The sequence below is a fragment of the Camelus dromedarius genome, chromosome 36 (assembly GCF_036321535.1).
Source record: "Camelus dromedarius isolate mCamDro1 chromosome 36, mCamDro1.pat, whole genome shotgun sequence".
NCBI classification, from domain to species: Eukaryota; Metazoa; Chordata; class Mammalia; order Artiodactyla; family Camelidae; genus Camelus; species Camelus dromedarius.
In genome coordinates this window covers 5,490,586-5,510,847 of record NC_087471.1, presented here as the reverse complement: position 1 = coordinate 5,510,847, position 20,262 = coordinate 5,490,586, and the positions used below count along the sequence as shown (strand labels likewise).

Below are 20,262 nucleotides of genomic sequence, written 5' to 3'. Positions count from 1 at the left end.
TGTCCTGACCTTACGGGCCCAGGGCCCATCCGCACCCTCGCCCCCTCCCTGCACTCACACCAGGAGAGAGGCCTGTTTATCACTCTGGGTGGGACCCAAGCCTGTGGGGAATTGAAAAGAAACAGCCAGCTTAGGTTGCTATTGTTTTGTTTAAACAAACCACTGGCTGGGCTGACTTGGAAAGGAATGAGGGGGAGGCTGGGAGCACAGAGGAGGCTGGTCTGGGCTGGGCTTCCCTGGCCTCAGCCCCCATCTCCCAATCTTTAGGGTGCCCAGAGAGCTATTTGGGGAGAGTGGCTGTGAGGCCTCGGGCCCTCCCTGCCTCTCCTGGGAGAGAAGGGTATTGAGGAGAGGGGCCTCCATGCCCCTCATCCTGGTGCCCCAACACCTCAGCCTCTGGCCACTACTGGGCCTCACGCCAGCCCTGGATAAGGCCAGGCCTAACAGTGGGAGAGAGGGGGCCTGTGCTGAGAGGGCCAAGGCAGAGCCCGAGTGTGCTCTGCAGCTTCCGCTCCTGAGCAGACAAAATGGATTGAGGGAGGGGGTGAGGATGTCAAAGAATGTGAAGGAAATAAGGTGGGAGGGGGGCTTAAAGTAGGTGATCCACCCTTCTGCAGTCTCCTGCTCCTCCTACCAACCAGAGGTAACCTAGATGGACATGGAGGAGCCTAGGGGAGAGGGACGTTCTGGCAAAAAGAGGCCCAAAGCCAGAAGAGTCAGCGGGCAAGCTACAGCCCTTAGGGAGGGAGAATGGGCGTGCGGGGGGAGGGACGGGGAAGGGGGAGGTTCTAGAATGGGGGAAGGGCTTGAGTTTTGTAAAAAGTAAACCACACTAGGGTTTGGGTCACCCAGCTGACTCTGAGGATCTCTGCAGAGAACTGAGAAGGAATCTCATGCTCCCCACCCCCATCCCCCACCTCCAATATCCCCTGTCCCCCCAACTTCTACCCTGAGCACCTCTCAAGGGGAAGGAGTAGGGTCTGCACCAGAAGGGTTTGGTGGAAAGGTGGCCAGGGCACAGTTAGGTGCTGGCAGAGTCAGTGAAGAGCCAGGCTAATCACCATCATTAAGGCTATAAAACCCCACACCTAGGGGCCGCTGGACTCCCTGGCATGGCCCGGGGCCCTGAGCTGTGGCACGGACCCAGGGGCCCGGCTCCAGTGCCTTTCATCTGAGCATCTCCCGGTCCTGCACAAACAATAATTAGCACCCGCCCCCGGGATCACCTCATTATCCCACAGACTCTAACCAAAGGGGAGAAGGGAGGGGAAGAGGAGGAAGAGAAGGAGGGAAACGGAGGCTAGTCCAGGGGCCCGAGAATCTACCCCCGGGCTTGTGGGCTGAGTCCAGTGGAGGGTGGGGAAGTAGCTGCCTCAGAATCAGGCAGTCAGGCCTCCTCTGGCCCTTCCTTGTCCTTCTGGTCACTCAGGCAGCCATTCTGAAGGCCCCAAAGAGAGCCTGTGAGGATGGTCAGCCCCCGCCCCAGATCTGACCAGACCCCACAGGATGAGAGTTGCATCCTGGGCCCAGCCCGGTGACATGGATGGTAAGAGTGGGACAGCCCTTCCGGAAGTGTCCTCTCAGTGTCCTCCGGCTCCCCAGAGCCACCCTCAGCCACTTCTGTGTGTGTGTGTCCTCTCTCCCCAGAGTCCCTGAGGCACCATTCCAAACCCCACCTCCTGCTCTGGCAGCATCCCCGGGGCAGCCATGTACCTTCCTCCTCTTCTGTCCTACTCCTTCCGAGGAAGACCTCAGTAGAACCCAGCTGGACTAAGTGTGATGATGGTGTGGCCTTCTGCTGCCCCTGGAGTAAACCTCACCCATTCTTGTCTCTTATTTTCAGGGCTCTGACATAAGGAAAGGGAAGATTCAAGGCCAGGAGTTATCGCGTGAGTAAGACCCTCCAGCGCCCCTTTCCCCAGCCAGGGCAACGATTGAGGGTGATCACAAGAATTAACTTAATGTGGACACTTCCCCGTGTGCAAAGCACTCCTCCAGGAGTTTACTTGCCATAATAACTCCATTTTAAAGAGAACCAAACAGAGGCACAGATCCACCTGCCCCATGTCACACAACCAGTAAGGGATGGAGCCAGCATTAACGTGTAGGTCTGTGCTGGGAGAGAACCTGGAACCAGAACCTCCCCCCACCCCCCTGCCCAGCAGGGATGGGCGGGTTGCTCCCTTCATTCCGCCCCCCTCTAGCTCCCCTGCCCCCAGTTCCACCAAGTGGTTGTGCATTGCTTCATGGACCTCCCTTTTCTCTGATGCCCTCCTCTTCCCACCCCTCTCATCACCACAAGCTCCCTGCCTCCCCTCCCAATGGGATCCCGCCAGCAAGGGCATGCCCTCCATTCAACTTAAAGTGAATGCTCAGGTGGTGAGCTGGCCTCTGGCAAAGGGCTGAGCAAGAAAAACCAACCAAGCATCACGGTTCCGTGAAGCAACTCAAACTGGGGCACCAGATAGTCCTGGATCCAAAGCCCAGCTCCACCACTTCTGTCAGCCTTACTTAGCCTCTCAGAGCCTCAGTGTCCTCATCCAGAAAATGGCAAGAACACCCCCCCTTATCGAGCTGTACTGAGGATCAGGGAGATGTCACGAGGGAAAGCACTTAGCCAGGGCCTGGCCCTGAGAAACAGCTCAACGTCTGGGTACCCATGCCCTTCCTCCTCCTGCCTCTCATCTCTACTTTGAGAGGGGGAGCCTTGTCAGGAAAACCCTAGTGAGAAGGGGTTCCATCTCCATCTCCCCTGAGGATAAATTCCCGGGTGCACAGAACCAGTGAATTCCGTTACTGGTTGGCAGTGTTTGTGAAAAAGCATCAATTACCCACAATGACACACACACTGACAGAGACCCTCCAAAACGGCCTTGGCTCAACGTCTGCATCACCCCAGCATACACCCCAACTCACAAGGTTCTGGCACACCCTGTGCTGTTCTCACTCTGCACTCGCGTGTGCACGCGCACACACACACACACACACACACACACACACACACACGCACACATCTGATCTACAATCCAGAAACCCAGGGAGAGATGAATAGTCAGGAATTCCCCTGGCTGTGGGTACGCCGGAGGCCCCAGCGGCCGGAAGTGCACAACAGGGAGCACTTCCTCAGCTCCAAGCAGCTGGTGGCTCTTTGTCTAATGATCAGAAGAGGGCGGTGGCCACAATGTACCGATACTCCCTCCCACCAGCATCCTCCTTGCAAACACTCCATCCCACCCCCAGGAAGATGTTTGGCTCCTTGGAAAGGGAGATGAAGCGAGCCAAGGCGAGGGGAAGAGGCACCACACTCTTGGAAGGAGACCCAGCTGGAACAGCCCACAAAAGTCCGGCCTGCAAAACCCCAGGGCCCTGCAAAGACTTGGGGGGAGGATGAGAGTTGTCCCCACCCCACTTTTCCTCCAGAAAAGAGTGCCTCCTGCACGGAGAGCAAAGGGAAGGGAGATGGGCCGTCTCCTCCGGAAGGACTCTGGTGCCCCGAGCACCCAGATCCTACAACTTCTATGATCAAACCTTTGAACTGAGTCCCACCCACCCCCGTAACCACTTCCAGATCCTCCGGATCCAGCCAAGAAATTGGCTTCTTTGGGGATTGAGTTCATAAGGAAATGCTGAAAAAATAAATAAAAATCTGCTGCCAAACACACTCGCAGAGGAAGATGGCTTTCTCTTGAGGCAGGAACTCCATCAGGATAGACTAAAGCGAAAAGAGGACAATACCAAGACCCACTGGCCCAGAAAGGGCCTGGGCCCCTCCAGCCCAAGACCGTCAACCAGCCCACACCTCCTCCTCCCCCCAGCCCCGCCGCCCTAAATAACCTGCTTCTTAAACGAAGCTACTGAAGGTGAGATCCTGCCCAAGATAAATCCTAATGGTTTGCAGTAGGTGGGCCCCCAGCTGGGACCCCAGGAGGGTCAGCAGGGTCTATGAAAAGGGCCCAGAATGATTCTCTTTCCCTCCTGCCCAGAGTGGCCAGGAGCAGCCAGGTACCGCGGGCTGTGGAGCCCAGCCTGTCTCCTTTTTCTCCCCATAGCCTACGAGCCTCCCTCCCCACCAGCACAAAGTGGCTTCCATCGTTACCAGTTCTTTGTCTACCTTCAGGAAGGAAAGACCATCTCTCTCCTTCCCAAAGAAAACAAAACTCGAGGTAAGGCCTTCCCAGCCTTCAAAGATAGGGTGAATTCTGGGGTGGAAGTGGATGCTTCGTGAATTCATGGGGAAGGCAGGACCTTGGCCCTACCCATGAGCCTTGGAGGCCAAAGTCAGAGGGCGGTGTTTCTTGAGGATAAACCAGAATGACTGTCCTAAAAGAGATGTTGACATTAGACATGGTCTCCCCCTAGAAGCAAGTTCCATTGACCAAGATGGTGGCTTTAACCAGGTTGGTGGATCTAGAAGGCAGGGTCCCAAAGGGCATAACTGGAGCCAGACAGAGACGCATCTCCCCCAGTAGCTTCAAATGGCATGTGCAGGCAGCTACCCCACAGCACTTCTGCAGGTAATTGTACCCTGTAATTGAGTCTGATCTGGGCAAGAGGGCCTGGAATGCCACCCTGCCGGTCTATCTTCATTGGCTGTTAATTGTGCCATCTCGGTGGTAGGGCAAAGACTTCCCTGGCCATGCCCCCTCCACTGAGGGGGCACTCCCCCTCAGCACTCTACAGAGGGCCTGCTCCCAGGAGCTTCCTAATGGTCAACTCAGCCTGCTTGGCCTTGGTCCTCCAACCACCAGAGCCAGGAACCTGGAAGAACCACGGCCATCTGGCTACTGCAATGCCACGTGTGACTCACCTGACCCTGTGTGGGCCACGCCCCCCACTGAGCCTTAGACTTCTCTTCAGAAAAATGAGAAATAGAGTAATCCTTGTGCACTCAATGACGCCCCCACCCCCCACTTTAGGGAAGGGAAGATAATGCACAAAACCAACTCGGCAACACAGAGAGCACATCCCCCAGGCTGGCAGGAGGATGAGTAGGTAGGTGGGTGTCATCAGCCATTTCTTTTCACCCAGTGACCCTAACCAACCTCCACCCACTGGGAAGCCAGAGAAGGTATTGTTACAAGCCTACTGCCCCAGGCCCCAAAGGAGAGGAGGAGAACATAGAGGCCTTCAGATGTGCTGAGCAGGAGCCGCCAATCACGGAAGGCTCCCAGATGCCCTGGAAGTGTGGTTGGGCCAACCTTTCCACTGGTGAACCTTTCCCAGGTGCCCGCAGCACCCTGCCAATCTGTAAATCCATTTCAACAGCTTTGCCAAAGACATGTTTTCAACTTTGGATACCAAGACAGAAGGGAAAGAAAAATGTATCTTGCCCAGGCCTGGATCAATTTCTCCAGTTCCCTGGGTCTCATGAAGCCCCTTCCACCATGATTCCTGGGGGCTGGAAACTAGCACCTCAGCCTACCGTGTTCCTTCAACACATAAAATGGGAGCCACATAAAATAAGGCAGGACCTCCGAATCCCATGTTAAACATCAGGGTCACAATGCCAGTGCCCTGGGCCTGGTGATGCTCAGATGGTGCCCCCGGAGGAACCTCCCACAGGTCAGGTGCTCCCGGAGGGTGGGATGGAGGGAGAAGGAGCATTAGGCAATGCCAGGTGGAGCAGTGAAGGGGGCAAAGGAGGGAGAGAGGCGTGTGCCCTGAAGGTGCTTTCCACCCCTGCCACGGCTCATCCCCCAGGAAACACATTGGCCTGGGTGCCTTTCCTATGATGTTGGCAGCAGGCAAAGAATCTGGACACCTATGGGACCTGAAACCCATGGACAGTCCTGCTAGATCTTTGCCCAGACCACAATTTGCTGTGTACCCCCACCCCCAGCCCCCTCCATCTACATGAAAACTTAGGAACTGGACTTGCCCCTAAGCAAAGTCCCTTTGGCTTCCACGCGGTCTTGTTTGCTGCCAGAAATGGAAACAGTAAAATTATTCTCCCACATGAAAGCTCCGACCAGGTACTAGTCCCACCATGTGACGCCTTCCATGTTGCCTGCCCTGTGCTAAGGGCTTTGGAGAAGACACAGCCCAGGGCACAGGGAATGTTCCCTGCCCTTGAGGGGCTTCTAATCTACTTTGGAAACACTTAAATAGTGATGCGGAGCAACTTATAATTAAGCACTTAACTGTGTGTTTCTGGTTGTAAGGACAACTGGAGATCATGTGGACTTAGGGATAGTCCTGTCTCTTCCCAGGATCCCCTTCCCTCCAGGATGGCACACCCTCTTCAGCCAGGAAGAGTGAAAGGTATTTTACTGCAGGGTGAGGAAATGTTGATTTCCAGTCTCTCACTAGTGATTGGACTTTGGGGGAAGTCAGCTAACCTCTCTGGACCTCTGTTTCCTCACCTAGATAATGAGGGGTTGGGTCTAGGTGATCTACAAATCCATATGGCCCTGAGGCTGCTTGGAGAAGGCCAGGCTTGGGCCAGGCCCTGGAGAAGAAAGAGATTTGAATCCTCAAGTGAAGGAAGAAGGGAGCTCTGGGCTGGGGAACCCGTAGATACAGATTTTTTTTTTTTTAAGAAAGTGAGAAGAAGGCCCCCGGATATGGGGATGAAAGCAGAAAGTGGAGGAAGGTTATGACAGTCTCCAAAGCCCAGCAGAGGCGTGACTTTGATGGGTGCCTTGGAGAGCTGGTAGATGGGCCCAGGGCAGAAGTAACATGCAAAAGCCACTCTTTAGAGATGACTGCACTGGAGTGGTGGGCAGGACAGACCAGAACGAGAGGACAGGAGGCCTCCGGAGGTGTGAGATGTGTGGTGTGGATGAACCCCGGGGTGACCATAAAAGCATAAGCAGCTTGTGGGTAATACCTGAATTCCAAATGCCTGGTGGTCTCTGAAGCACCTGCACAGTGCTGGGGGGATGCAGGGCGCCCCAGGCGGGACCAGCCCTCGGGAGGCCAGGAGAAGGAGCCCTGCCAACGAACACAGGCCCCGGGGCTTACTCTGAACTAGTTTTCCTTCCGTGGAGTGGGGCGGGGAGTCCTAGGGGGGGTGTGACATAGCCCGCCCTGGTTCTAGGTCCCCTGGATGAACAGGCAGGGACAGCGACCAGAGGTTGGAGGGGAAAGGTCAGTGCGCAGGAGCCCAGGTAGAAGGGCATCCATGGAGGGTAGTTAACTTGACCCAGTCCTGTGGGGTTGCTTCTCTCTCTGGGACTGAATCGTGAATGACAAGCTGAAGATGATAAGGGAGCATGAGATTATTCTTGTTGAACTTGGATGACTATGTTGGGGGTTGGGGTTGGAGGGAGGTGGCACTGCTCAGGTAGAGCCTGAACTGGTGCCCTCTGACAAGGGCTGGCCCAGGCTCACTGACATTTGTCCCAAAGGCCATCCCAGATTTAGAGCGGACATTATCTTGGGCCTGTCATACACTGGACTTGCACCCTCTGCCTCCAAGTTAACTCCTCTCCCCCAGCTCTGACCCCTATCTGCCCACTGTCCTTATCCAAGGCCCAGAATCTGGCCTCTGAGCTCTTCTGTGTTTCACGATGATTTCTGTACACAGTTTCCTCACAGGAGCCTTGGATGTGGCATCTAGACTTCCAGGTTCTAGGGGAACCAACTGAACGCACTGAGGGGCCAGGTCTGAAGAGGACCCACGCTCACTGAGTTAGTTCACACCTCACACCGAGCATCCTTCTGTACCACCCGCTGCCAGAACGCCCTAAACTCCTGCTTCATTCGCGCCAACCTGCCCACCACTCTCACCCAACAACTGGCCTGCCTCTGGCTGCCCATCTCAACAGACCCCTCTCCCCTTCCCCCAACCGGGACCGCCTTCCCACCTTCAGGGCCAGTCCAAGGCGCTTCTCAAAATGACCCCACAGGGCAGTCTTCTCTCAGTCAGCCGACCCTGCCCTCTCCTGCTCCTCTCACTCCCCCAGCCACCTGCTTTTATCTCTTCTGTGTTTCTCAGTCATTTTCCACTCTCCTGGGTCCTCCTTCCACCAAGAGACTAGAGGTTCCTTGAGGGAAGCGCTCACCTCTGTCTTATGTTCCCTTTTTACCACCTGTCCTGGCCTCAGCCCACTGTGGACTTTGAATCAATGAGTGTGTTTATGTAGGGAACACACCCACATATGCCCATTCACACACACACACACACACACACACACGAGCGCGCGCACACGGATCTGCACATTCTCACACCCCCACACTCACACACCTCATGGTCAGCTTCCTTTAGCACCTGCAAAGGCAGCTGTTTCTGTAGCACCGTGCCCCCAAATGACGATCTCGGCGTCCACACCCTCCCTGTGCCAACACCGGGCAGGCAGGGCCGTGTACGCCCAGCCTCTCGGCCAGCCTGTGCTGCCCTCCCCAGTCTGCCCCTTGCCCAACCACTCGGCTGCATAGGGTGGGCAGGACAGCGGCCACCACTCCCCTGGGGAAAGGAGGAAACCCACGCCCAGAACAGCAAGGGGCCGGGCTGACCAAGGGCCTGCGGTTAATTGCAAGTTTATTTTCTTCTGATTTCTGGGGTAAGGGTCTTTTCAACCATCACCAGGTTCCCTATATTCACTCTCCCCCAACCCAGACCATCAGACTGCGGGGCCCTGGTGTGGGGACAGAGAGGGGGCAAAACCATCTTGCTGCCTCAATGTCCTTGCCCAGCAACAGCCGCCGCCCGAGGCCGTGCACCCACGTACCCCCTCCCCTCCCGGAGGAAGGCTGTGGCCAAGTGCTGCTTGGAGACTGAAACTCCCAGGAACTGTGGTCTGTGCCATGCCACACCTCAGCCACCTCACCCAGGGCTGTCACGAGCCGGCCTCACGCTCCTTGAGGGTGAGCCAGGGGAATCCCCTCTCTGCCACAGCTCACTCCAGAAGCTTCTCCAAGGCCATGAGGGAGCCCAGAACCATGCCGCAGTGCCAGGGGAGCTAACAGGCCATGCCAGGGCACCAGCATGGCCTCGGGGAACTGCAGAGCAACTACCCCTATCACAGTGGGATGGGAAGGCCAGAGACGGGTCCCTGGGCTCCAGACCAGGCCACCAGAATCTGCTCCCCAGCACCACAGGCAGCTGAACTGAGCAGCTTGTGGGAGAGCCACCCACCCACAGGGGTCAGAGAGGAGGGACAAGCAGTGACTTGCCACACAGTGGGGGTTAAGTCTTGCTTGTAGCATCTAAAGGCCTGCGGGCCACCATGGGTGACTGAAATAAGGGACATGGTAGGGAAATGTTTGAAAGCACACAGGCCCAGGGCATGAGGGCAGCAGAGCTCCAAGCAGCATCCACAGTAGGAGGCGTGGATGGGGATGGACCTCGGCTGAGAGGCCTGGTGGCAGAGAGGGGAAGCCCTCAGTGCAGGCCAAGCTGCAGGGAAGGGGGCCCTGCCTGGAGACCAGCCCAAACACACACACAGACAGACACAAACACCCACAGCCCAGTGCAAAACAGCCCCTCCCCCACCCCCATGACCTCCCATGGTGGTTCACCCGGCCAGGCCCCAGAAGCCCCCGAGGCCCAGCCCCTGAGTCACTGTGTGGGCTTGTGTCAGGCAGCCCTCTTCTGCCTCCAAAGGGCCCCACCCACCTGGCAGAGCGGGTAGGACTGGGGGCCTGGCAGCGGCCCAGATGGGGCCATCCTGGGCGACTCTCAGACAGGCACCCCAGCTAGGAACTGCCTGCCATCTCCACAGGCCCCAGGCAGCCCTCTTCAGAACACGCCCCAGTCAAGCCAAACATCAACCGTCCAAAGTTATATTGAACAGAGCATCGGGAAACCGCAGATAGTCCCCGAATTTCTCCTGGAACTCCAGCCAGCCATCGGCACCACCATATACTGGAATTGATAACTGGGGGCTAAGTGGACAGTTTCGTGTCTCCCTTCTTGCTCCCTCCCCCAACCCCGTCCCCAGCAAAAGGACGGAAGGAGGAGGCCTGGGTGATCCACTTACTGGATAACTAGGCATCGAACTTCTGCTTTCCAGATCTCCTGGGTTCTCCTCTCCAGAGGAGCAGGAGTAACCCCTCCACACTTCGGAAACTCCCCCAGCATCCCCGCCCTTTCACTCCCGCCAAAGTCAAAGTGGTCCCCTCTGCCCCAAGCCTCTGAAGCCAGCAGGATCAGCCACTCAGCAAATATTCTCCAGGAGTAATTGGATGTGATGGAACGAGGGCTTTTCAGCTCCTGAGTGGAAGTCTCTGGATGTCATTTAATGGCACAAAAAATAAAAGGCTCAGGCCTCCCGCCCACCACCGCCGGGACATCATTAATCTCAGCAGAAAGGCATCAGCGCTCCTATCACCGCGGCCAGCCCCGCGAAGAGCCAGACAAATTACAGACCTGAGCCGGAGCTCGGTGGGGCGCTTATTAGGCTGGCGTTCAATTTTGGTCTTCTCTTCAGGGCCACTGTCCCCTGACAGGAAACCCTGGAGCCCCTGCGCAGGGGCAGGGCAGGGGGAAGCTAGGGAAGAGGGTGGCCTGGGGTGACAGGGCAGCTCGGAGCCGGACGCCAGCAGACGCTGAGGGGGCCCTCCTGAGAGTCTGAGCCTCCCTCCCAGTGAGGGTTTCCCAACTCCCACTTCCCAGGGAAGTGGGAACACTTGAGGGCCCACTGAGGACCAAATGACAAGTCATGGGGGAGCGAGGACACACGGGGAACACTGTCCCATGCTGTTGGGACGTCTTGAGTGGGCTTCCTGCTTGGAGAGACTCCAGGGCCACTGTGAGGAAGGGGACCTCGTCTGCCGGGGCTGCAAATTGTGCTGCTGGCTGAGGCCACCCTACAAAGGCCTAGCTTGTTATTAGTCCAGTGTTAATTGTCTCACAAAGTCGGGGGCAGGAGTGGGGCCTGGATAAAGCAGTCCTGCCCCAGCCCTGGCAGACCCTGGAAGCAGCTGTCAGTGTTGGGGGACCTGGATCCCAGGGTCTGAGATCCCCTCCAGCTCAGAGCTTCTGAATTCTAGCGGAGGCACCATCCACCCCGTTCTCCAGAGTCCCGCGGGGCTGGGGTGGGTCGGCAGGGGAGGTGCTAGACCAGATGTAGCATCACTTCCTCAGTCTCTTGGATGCCTCCTAACCCTAATGGGCCCAATAGGGCTGTCCATCCCCTGTGCTGAACCACTCCCAAGCAGTGGTAAGCCAATCCCACACACATGGGAGACTGGGTGTGAAGAGACGGGCTGTCAGGCCCTACCCCAGGGCCATTTGTGAACATTACAGCCTTGCAGTCCCTGGGACTCAAACTCAGAGGACGAGCCTCTGTAAAACTTGGAGTCCTCCCCCAGCTGCTGAAGACAGGGCTCATTCACTCCCTCCCAGCATCTCGGGGAGAGCAGACTCAGAACACCCCCTCCTCATGGCTTTACTTGAGGTGACCTAACTCTCCCCGCTCCCCACCTCCAGCCTGTGTCAGGAGCATCGCTAACGTCTAACATCTCTCATCGCTAACATCTTCCCCATCAGCACAGACCAGCAAGTGAGAGAGTGGCCCTTGCATATGGTTTTGCAGGATGAAAACAGCACCCCCTAGGGTTGTACAGGGACCAAACTGCACATCATGTGTGGCAGCCTCGTCCTGAGGAGACCAGGCCTCTGTCTAGCCGCTGGCTTGGGAGGGAGACATCAGATACCCTCCTCCTTTCTCTTGCAGCCGGAGGCCTTCTGCTGCCGCAAAGGCCTTTGAAGTGCACTCACCACCCCATCCTTGTCCCAGGAAGGGCCCATCCTGGATGGGTCCATGGTACAAGGGGAGTGGCCGGAGCCCAGACAGCAGTGCCGCCCTCTTCCTGCGGCAGCGGCCTCCCTGCAGCTCAGGGAAGCAGGCAGCGCCATACAGGATGGGGCTTCCCTCCACGCGGTGACCACAGACGCCACAGCCTCCAAGCTCCTCATCTCTCCCCACACAGCCCTGAGGGCCTGACTCACCCCCTTCCTTCTAGAACTTGCACAGGGTCAGTTCCTCTCGCCCTCTGTGGCAGGAAACGGAGGTGAAAGGAGTCACGGCCAAGCCAGGGGAGGAGGCCGCGGAGGTTAGCAGCTGGCAGCACTGTGCCCGCTCTCCTGAGAGACGGGGCTGGTTTGAGGAGCTGCCCAAGAATCCCAAGAACCACAGGGTTGTTGGAAATGGGACCCAAAAGGAGCTGTGAGGCCCCACGAGCACGCCAAGCTCGGTCAAGAGAAGTCTTCGGAGCGAGGGGAGAGCAGACGGCTGGGAGAGGGGAGCCAGGGGATTTCCTTCCGCCAACTCGCCCTGATCTCGTGATGAGTTTCAATTCCCTCCTTGCCACCGGGTTCCTTCCTGCCCTGCTCCGAGGGGAAGGCCCCCTCGTCCCCGTGCCTGCACAGACCAGTTCACCCATGAGCCCTTTCCCTGGCTTGCGTGCTCACACGTGCACACACATACTTTCCCAGGGTCATGACACTACAGTACTTTTCCAGGCAGCCAGGCTCCCTGGGTGCAGAGGCCACAGCCAGGCCAGCCCCTCCTCCCTCCCTTTCTCCCTCCCTCCCTCCCATCCTAGTGGAAGCCCCCAGCCCAGCAGCAGCCCATCCTGTGCAGCCCATCCCCCAAGAGAAGGCCTGATGCACTATTTTCCAGCCCTCAGAGGCTCCATTTGATGTATAGTCACAGAGCCACATAAGACTTGAGGGAACCCATAGAGGCCCTTTTCCCCCATCCCTGCCCCTAAGAAGCTTCCTCACCAGAACTTGGTCTTGTGACCCTTGTCGTCCCATCTGTGCCCCAGGAATAAAAAATAGTCTCCTCTTGTGAGGATTAAGTGACTCTGTGTGGTGTCCCTAGAACTCCGCCAGGCACATAGGAGGCACTATATTGGTGTCATTGCTAATACTATTATTATTAGCATTATCATTGTTTTGTTTCTTTGGATTAAAAATTGTCCTCTCCTTGACAACATCTTTGAAATGCAGAGAACTCCCGGGGTAGGGGGAGTGGGGGAGATCGGAGGGCAGGCAGAGGGGACTTGCTCTCTTCACTGCTGAAAAGGGAGGGGGGTGCCGATCGATGGAGGACCACAGGTGGGTAAAGGGGCAGCTTAGGGAGGAATTTGAGGTGCCAGCCCCGGCCCCACCCTCTCTGTGTATTGGAGATTATTGTTCTCCTTTGATTCAGTCTATATCAGCCACTGTCTCTCTCTGCTCCAAGCAAGCTCTTCCCTGAGTCGTCCTTCCATCCAGGGAAGGCTGCTAGATTTAGCAGAAAAAGAGAAAAATGAAATAAATAAATACAGGATATCCAGTTCAGTTTGAATTCCAGAGGCACAAGGAATTATTTTTTAGTATCAATATGGTCCATGCACTATGTGGGACATATTTATACTAACAAATTTTTCGTTGTTTGTCTGAAATTCAAGTTGAACTGGGTATCTTGTATTTTATCTGGCGATCATCCGCTGAGGGTGCCTGAGGCCCGGGGTTTGGGAAACAAGAGCGTGGGAATATGCCTCTGACCACTTCCCTCAGCCTCTCCCTAGTGCCCGGGGCTGCGCCCTCCTTGCCCTGCTGCCAGGCCTGTTGACACTTGCTCCAGAAGGTGCACCTCCCCCCACGCCCTTGGGTTCTCTCCCCTCAAGGAGGCCCCCTCTGACCTGGGCAGCCACTGGACTTCCCCAGGGTCCAGGCTGGGACACCTTGCCCATGCTCCCCTCCACTCCCCTCCGGGATCCAGGTCCTAGGGGCAGGGAGAAGTGACCTGGCTGTATGCCCTGCCCCCTCACCTCTGCCACAGCCGGGGAAGGCATCCTGTCGCACAATGTTTCCTGGGACCCGGGAGGAGGGGGCCGGGGTTCTAGGGAGGGGATCGGAAGAATAGTGCAGACACTCTGCCAGTCTCAGCCCGGCATCCGGGGTGAGCAGGTATGAAGAAAGGAAGCATTCAGTCCTCAGTCATGGGGTCAGAAGAGCCTGCAGGAAAAGAGGGGGGGGTGGAGGAAGTGGGCATCCCACCTGACTGGGCATTTCCTTTCTGCATATGAGTGAGAAGCCAGTTATGCCAAATAAAGGCCTGAGGAGAGAGACCAAAGGCCGTCCTTGACTCAGTCCAGACTCTTAGTCCCCACTGTACTCTGGGAAGCACCCTTCCCAGACATGGCCACCATCCAGGGGCCGTCCTAGTAGCTAGGCCTCTGCTGCCCTCAGACCAACGTCCAATGTCGTCAGCTGCTACCTCCACTCCCCAGAGCTGGCCTCCCTCTCAGACCCCCACCAGCTCTCAAGTCCTCGGTTCTCTCTCACTGCCTGTCCGTGGTCCACTTGTCCTTTCAGGCTTTTGGAAAATGAACAAATTCCTGAGCCGCTTCCACCTAGGCGAACCAGAAGCAAGCACCCAGTTCATGACCCAGCATTACCAGGACTCGCCCAACCTCCAGACCCGGGGAAGAGGGAGCAGCGAGCTCCAGGACAAACCCAAGCCGAGGTAACTGCCCGCCAGACCTCAGGCTTCACCGTTGCAGATGTGTCCACAGTGCTCACCACCCACGGTCCGGGCATGGAACCCCCTCTGGGTATCGAACCCCTTCTCTTCAGAATTAAAAAAAAAAATCATCCAGGGCTTACCAATTGGATGTTTTGTTTCCAAACCTGTCCTCCTTCAAAAACCAGGGAGAGGAGATCCATCAGGGTCCAGTGCTGGGGCCTGGGGTGTTGCTGTAAATGTAGATGGCTGGGGAGGGAAGCTGGGAAGAATGGACGGACAGTCAGGGAGTGGGGATCCCCAGCCCTGAACTGTCATCAAGACACTGTGTGATCTTGAGCAAGTCACTTATCCTTTCTAAAGTCAGGGAGGAAGAGGAGGTAGGGGGCAATTTGTCCTCACCACAGTCCTTTCCAGCTCCGAAGTTCAACTCCATTCATTAGACAAACATTGTCGGCACCTGGTGTGTGCCTGACCTCCTGCTAGGTGCTGGGGAGACCTGGGCGACCAGGGCAGGCCCTGCATGAGGCTTGCTTCCTGGAACTTCCAGTCCATATGGGAGGGAAAACATCAGATGACCACCAGCAAATCCCAGCAAATGTGGCAAGTCCTCTGAGAGGGTGTAGGTGGGACCTGCCTTGTGATGGGGGGTGAGGGGGTGGCAAAGGCTCAGGAAGGCCTCTCAGAGGAAGCAATATTTAACTTCAGGGCTGAGAAGCAGGGCAGGGGTTAACTGGGAGTGGGGACAGCGGATAAAGAGGAGAAACAACACCTCGGAGCTCTTGTGACTGACAGGAGCTGTGAAAGGCCAAAATCACAGCCACCTGGACAGATGGGCCAAGACCAGAACAGGCCAGGAATCAGGATTCCAGAATTGTACCCTGAAAGCAATGGGAAGTCGTTGAATGATAAGCCGACTGGAGGGGAGAAGCGGGAAAACCTGATTTGTGCTTTTAGAAAGCTGTGAAGAAACTCCTTTGTATCTACCAGGAAAGGACTTTCGGCATCCTGACTGCCTTGGACGTCCTCTGAAGGTTTCTTGGCTTTCCCACCCAAAAACCCCTTGGAGGCACCTCTTTGCTCTGGTCTCATTCCCAGGCTAAACCCTGGTTCCTCAACTCCCCCACCCCAGCTCCAGTCCTCTCAGTGCCACCCCCTGACGAAGCCCCTCTGCTCAGTTTCCCTCCAAGAGTTAATTACTCCCCATCCTTGGCTAGCATACAGCGATGTGGGTGGCTCATGCGTGCAAAGGCCCTGAGATCCCCAGAGGAAAGGGGCAGGCCACAGCTGGGCACAGGGTTATTACCTTCTTAGAGCCATGCCCTACATTAACTGGACAGCGAGGGGCCCCGGCCAACCCCTCAGCCTAGCTAAGCACACTCCTGACTCGTGGGAAGATTTCAGCGGTGGGAATCTGAAGAACACCAGGAGGTGGGAGACCGAGTTTGCGATGGAGAGGGTATCGAACGGGGCTCCCCCGACCACCGATACATTCGGCTCCCTGCCTCCGTGTCAGACACCAAGCTCCTGTTCTGTAGAAGGGCCTTTGACACCAGCCCAGGCAGTAGGAACTCTCCACTCTCCTCTACTCCGCCAGGCAGGCTTATTAGCAGAGCTACAAAAAGTAGCAAAAGGAAGTGTCCATTTGCAGTGTTGTGGAAGGCAGCCCTGGCAGGGATGTGTGTGTGAACCTCCCTCTCTCTGGGCCCTTCTCCCCGCAGCCCCCACCCCATCAGCCCGGAGTGTAATTGGCAGCTCCGGTTGGTGGCTAAGGCCGGCATAAATAGCAGGTCAGCTTCCTAGAGCAGCCCCAAATCGAGACACATCCTCCCCTCTTCTGCTTTTAATTCCTTGTGGCTAGCATGTTTATTTTGGGTGAAGAAAAAAAATCGGATGTTTATCCTTCGAGGAAATTATCGGCTTGCTTTCCTTCCTTCCACCGCCCCCCCACCTCCCCCCCAACCCAGCTTTCTTTTTCCCCTGGTGTTTTGTGCTTTTAGTTTAGTTGCAGAAAAGACCCCCACCCTCCAGGCCCCAAAATGTGAAAAAAGAACAAAACCAGCCCAGACTGTAGGCTGAAGCCAACCCTGCCCAACATCCTCGGAAGCCACAGAGGAGAGTTCAGTGGCCGGGAGGGGAAACCTGGAGGTCCGGAGACCTTGGGGAAGCCCACCTGACTCAGCTCTCTGCCTGCAGAAGGCTTCGGGCTGGGCCTCTTACCCCTTGCCTTTTTGCTGCCTCCTCCAGGAAGAAACAAAGTGAGCACGTAGATTGCTTCGAGATCCCGAACAAAGCAGCTAAGAAAAATGTAAGGGGGTACTTGTGACCCCTTTACAGGGATGAGGAGAACTGGAATTATCATCACCATCATCATTATCAGATGCCATTTGTTGAGCACTGTCTGTATACCAGGCACCATGCCAAATGCCTGACCTGAGGCATCTCATTTAATGCATTCCTGCCCGGCTTCACAGCCTATCCGGGCCTTCATACATATTCCCTCATTCGATTGTCACAACCACCCAGTAGTGTAGGTGTCATGATTCTCATTTTCTAGATGAGGAAACTGACATTCCGATCAGTTAAGGAACCTACTCCCTGTTCCACACCAGTAATGGTAGAAGCCAGTGTAGGCCTTCCCACTCGTAGTACTCAGAGGTAAACAATACTCTAATTGTACTCTCCTAACTACAGAAAATAAAGGCCAGAGCTTGTATTTATTCAGAAGCCAGGTGGGCCAAGAAGGAAGGCTGGAAGTTCCAAAAGAACTTAAGGGGAGTCTCCCCCAAGCATCTTCCCTTCCTACAGCCTCACTATTCTAGACCAAGTGTGATCTGTGGGAGGGCCAGCTCCTGCACACTCACAGCAAGGGCCTGGTGCATCTCAAGGCCATGACCACCCCCCCAACCTGCCCAAGGCAAATACCCCAACAGTTTACCACTCTCAATCTTCTGACTCACTCTTCTCCCTCCCAGAACCTTGCCTGTGTAATAACTGCTAAGAGTGAGGTGGGAAAGGAGCGAGAGACATACAGGAAGACTTCCTGAGAAGGAGGAGGTGGTGGTGGTGGTGGTGGTGGGTTCAGGCGTCAGAGCTGAGCATCCCTGGGATGGGAAGAAAGGCTGCTCCATCCATAAGGTGATGTAATTTAAAGAGCACAGCTTTTCTTATTTAGCACGCCTAGATCCACAGAGAGTCCCTACCACTAAATAGCCCTGTGACCTCGGGCAACTCACTCAACTGTTCTACAAGAGTGTTTCAACTGCAAAAAAAAAAAAAAAAAAAAAAACCAACAATAAGAAGAAAGAAAACAAATGGAAATAAGTGCCTTCCTTAAAGATCTGCGGCAATGTTTAAATGAGATGGCACGGAAGGCACCCGTTGCGATGCCTAGTACGCAGGCTGTTCAGTCAATGTGTGTTTTCCTCTGCTTCCCTGCCTGCCCCTCACCTGCTCTGCTCCCCAGCTGGGCTGGGGCAGGCAGTGAAGCTGCCAGTAATGGGAAAGCACACCCTCCCCAGATAAGAGTCCTTCCCAAGAGACCCATCAGAGTGTCAGCAGCCCCAGGGAAAGGGCCACCTGCCAAGGGAGCCTCAAGCCCCAGCCCAGCATCCCCCTCCCAAGCTCAGCAAAACACTGGGAGGCCTGGATCAGGAAAGACAACCCAGTTCCTTAGCAACTAACAGGCATTTCCCTGTAAAGACAAAGACCCTTCACTCAGAATGCTCCCTCCCCCCGCCTCTCCAGGTATCTGATCTGCTTTGTAGGAGTGGGGCTAGGGGCTGCTCACCATCCCCCAGGAGGTCTAGGGGCCTTTAGCGCCACCCTCCTGGCCATCCTGATATTACCTGCAATTATCCCACAGCACCTTTCATCCTGGCGCTAATTAACTTTCCCATGTACCCCCAGGAGCTGCCAGGAGACACATGACGTATCGTACACACACACACCTGCACGCAGACACATACACAAATGCCAGAGACCCTCACTCCACTTTAAAGACCAGGAAACTGAGGTTAAGGAAAGGAGACAGTTCCTTGAGGGTTCCCATCTGCCTCCTGGGAACTTGGAAGGAGAAACAGGAGCTGGAGGCTGGTTCAGGGAGAGGAGCGGACTGGGTCCCTGATGATCCCGGGGGATGAGGAACCAGGAAGGAGAAAAATCTTTGAAGAGGACTGATGAAAACCGTGCCAGGACAGGAGTCTTGGCTCTGAGTATCAGCTTGGTGCCACCAAATGCAAGCCATCCTGCTTAACACAGAGAAAAAAGGAAATATTTCAGTAGAAAAGGAAAGGAAGAGAAAGTCACAAAGAGAAGTAAATAGGAAAGAAAGACATGGCCGAGCGGTCTGCTGTAGCTGCAAGAACCACTGACCGGGAGTCGAGACCTGATTTTAGTCCAGGGCTACTCTGCACTGCTGTGTGACTCTGGGCATGTTAGCTGCCCTCTCTGAGCCTCAGCTTCCTCATCTATAAAATAGTTTGGGATGTGTGTTCTCTGAGAGCCCCTCTAGCTGAATGTTCTGCAACTCTATGTGGCTATTTGGGGTCATGGTAGAGAAAGCCAGTACCTCTGCTCCTTTGGCTGGGCGAGTAGTGAGTGGAAGCCACCAGAACAGAGTAGAATGAGCATTCTTGGGATTAAGAATGAAAAAGGGCCAGGTGCAGGTGGATACAGGAGCCAGAAAACCCTACCAGGAGGTCCAGGTTAAAGAGGAGTTTGCAAATGTGGGGAGCTGGAGACCCCGGCATTTCAAGAGAACACGTACCCAGGGGCAGCCACCAGCAACAGAGCTCACCCTCCCCAGATCCAGGTGTGGGGAAACAAGGGACCCTAATGGAGGGAGGACAGAGGGGCACATGGACTCTGGGGCTGCAATCAGGCACAGAGGGTAGAAATGTGCCTTGGGAGCCTGCTGACCTGCCCTGAATGAGGGCAGGACACAGAAGTGCCCCCTTTATTCCTCATGAGCTAAAGTGTGCCCCAGTGGCATCAGTCAGCTGGTCAGGAAGCAGAGGGCTCAAAGGACAGAGGCAGAGCCTGTGAGAAAGGCAGGCTTAGCAGGGCCCTGAGTCCAACTTTCATTTACATCCTCATGAAAAATGTGGGCTGAATGGGCTTCCTTTAGGGCCTGGGCAGGAGGGTGAGCCGGGGCAATGCCCTGAAGGAGCCCAAACACCCTCCACCCACCCCCACACTCACAAACACTCACACATACACACCCACAATCACACACTCACGCCCCTGCACACTCATTTCACTCACTCACACACACACACAGAGAAACAGCTGGAGTGCACATTCAAGTCACCATAAAGCAACAGATTCATTCTATACATGCTGTGGCTGTGAAGCCAGCGTACACTCAGCCATTTCCTAGTATTGCTGGAGGCTCGGCTGAGCGATAAGAATTGAAGGGACTACAGAAGAAACCTAGGAGGTCTCTGTCCCCGTCCTCCCCACCACACCCCCGCCCCCACCCCCGAGAGGAAGCTCTTCTGTGTGGTGGGAGAGAACGTGGACAGACACAAAGACCATCAAGAGTGCTGTGAGGCCTGTGGCTCAGAGAATGGTAGGAAGAAGGAGGCTAACAAGTAGGAGGGGATGGAGCAGCCTACAGAGGGGAAAGGGGGCTTGATGAGAGAGGCTGACAGGGATGTGGTTGTGAAGACAAAGGCCGGCTGGCCCCTAGCCAGCACTCCCACAGGTGTGTCCTCCAAGGCTGATCCACAGACCGCACCTGCCTTTGCCCACAAGGACGCTGGGCATCCCTGTCCAGAGCTTGCCTGTCTTACTTCCCCCACCCCACACCCTAAGAATGAGGCCCTGCCCGTCCGCACGTATACAAACGTGCGTGCGC

General features: G+C 55.8%; 1 protein-coding gene across 4 annotated transcripts in view; it reads left to right on the top strand.

The window, feature by feature from the left end:
• PEBP4 (phosphatidylethanolamine binding protein 4) overlaps nucleotides 1–14,544 on the top strand; it is a 228,230-nt gene extending 213,686 nt beyond the window's left edge. For all 4 annotated transcript variants that reach the window (XM_031442216.2, XM_010995936.2, XM_031442219.2 and 1 more), the window contains 3 exons: nucleotides 1,844–1,889; nucleotides 4,050–4,163; nucleotides 14,255–14,544. In XM_031442216.2, the coding sequence (XP_031298076.1) occupies nucleotides 1,844–1,889; nucleotides 4,050–4,163; nucleotides 14,255–14,409 (315 nt within the window). In that variant the 3' untranslated portion in view covers nucleotides 14,410–14,544. The remainder of the gene's footprint in view (nucleotides 1–1,843; nucleotides 1,890–4,049; nucleotides 4,164–14,254) is intronic.
• Nucleotides 14,545–20,262: the final 5,718 nt, after the last annotated feature.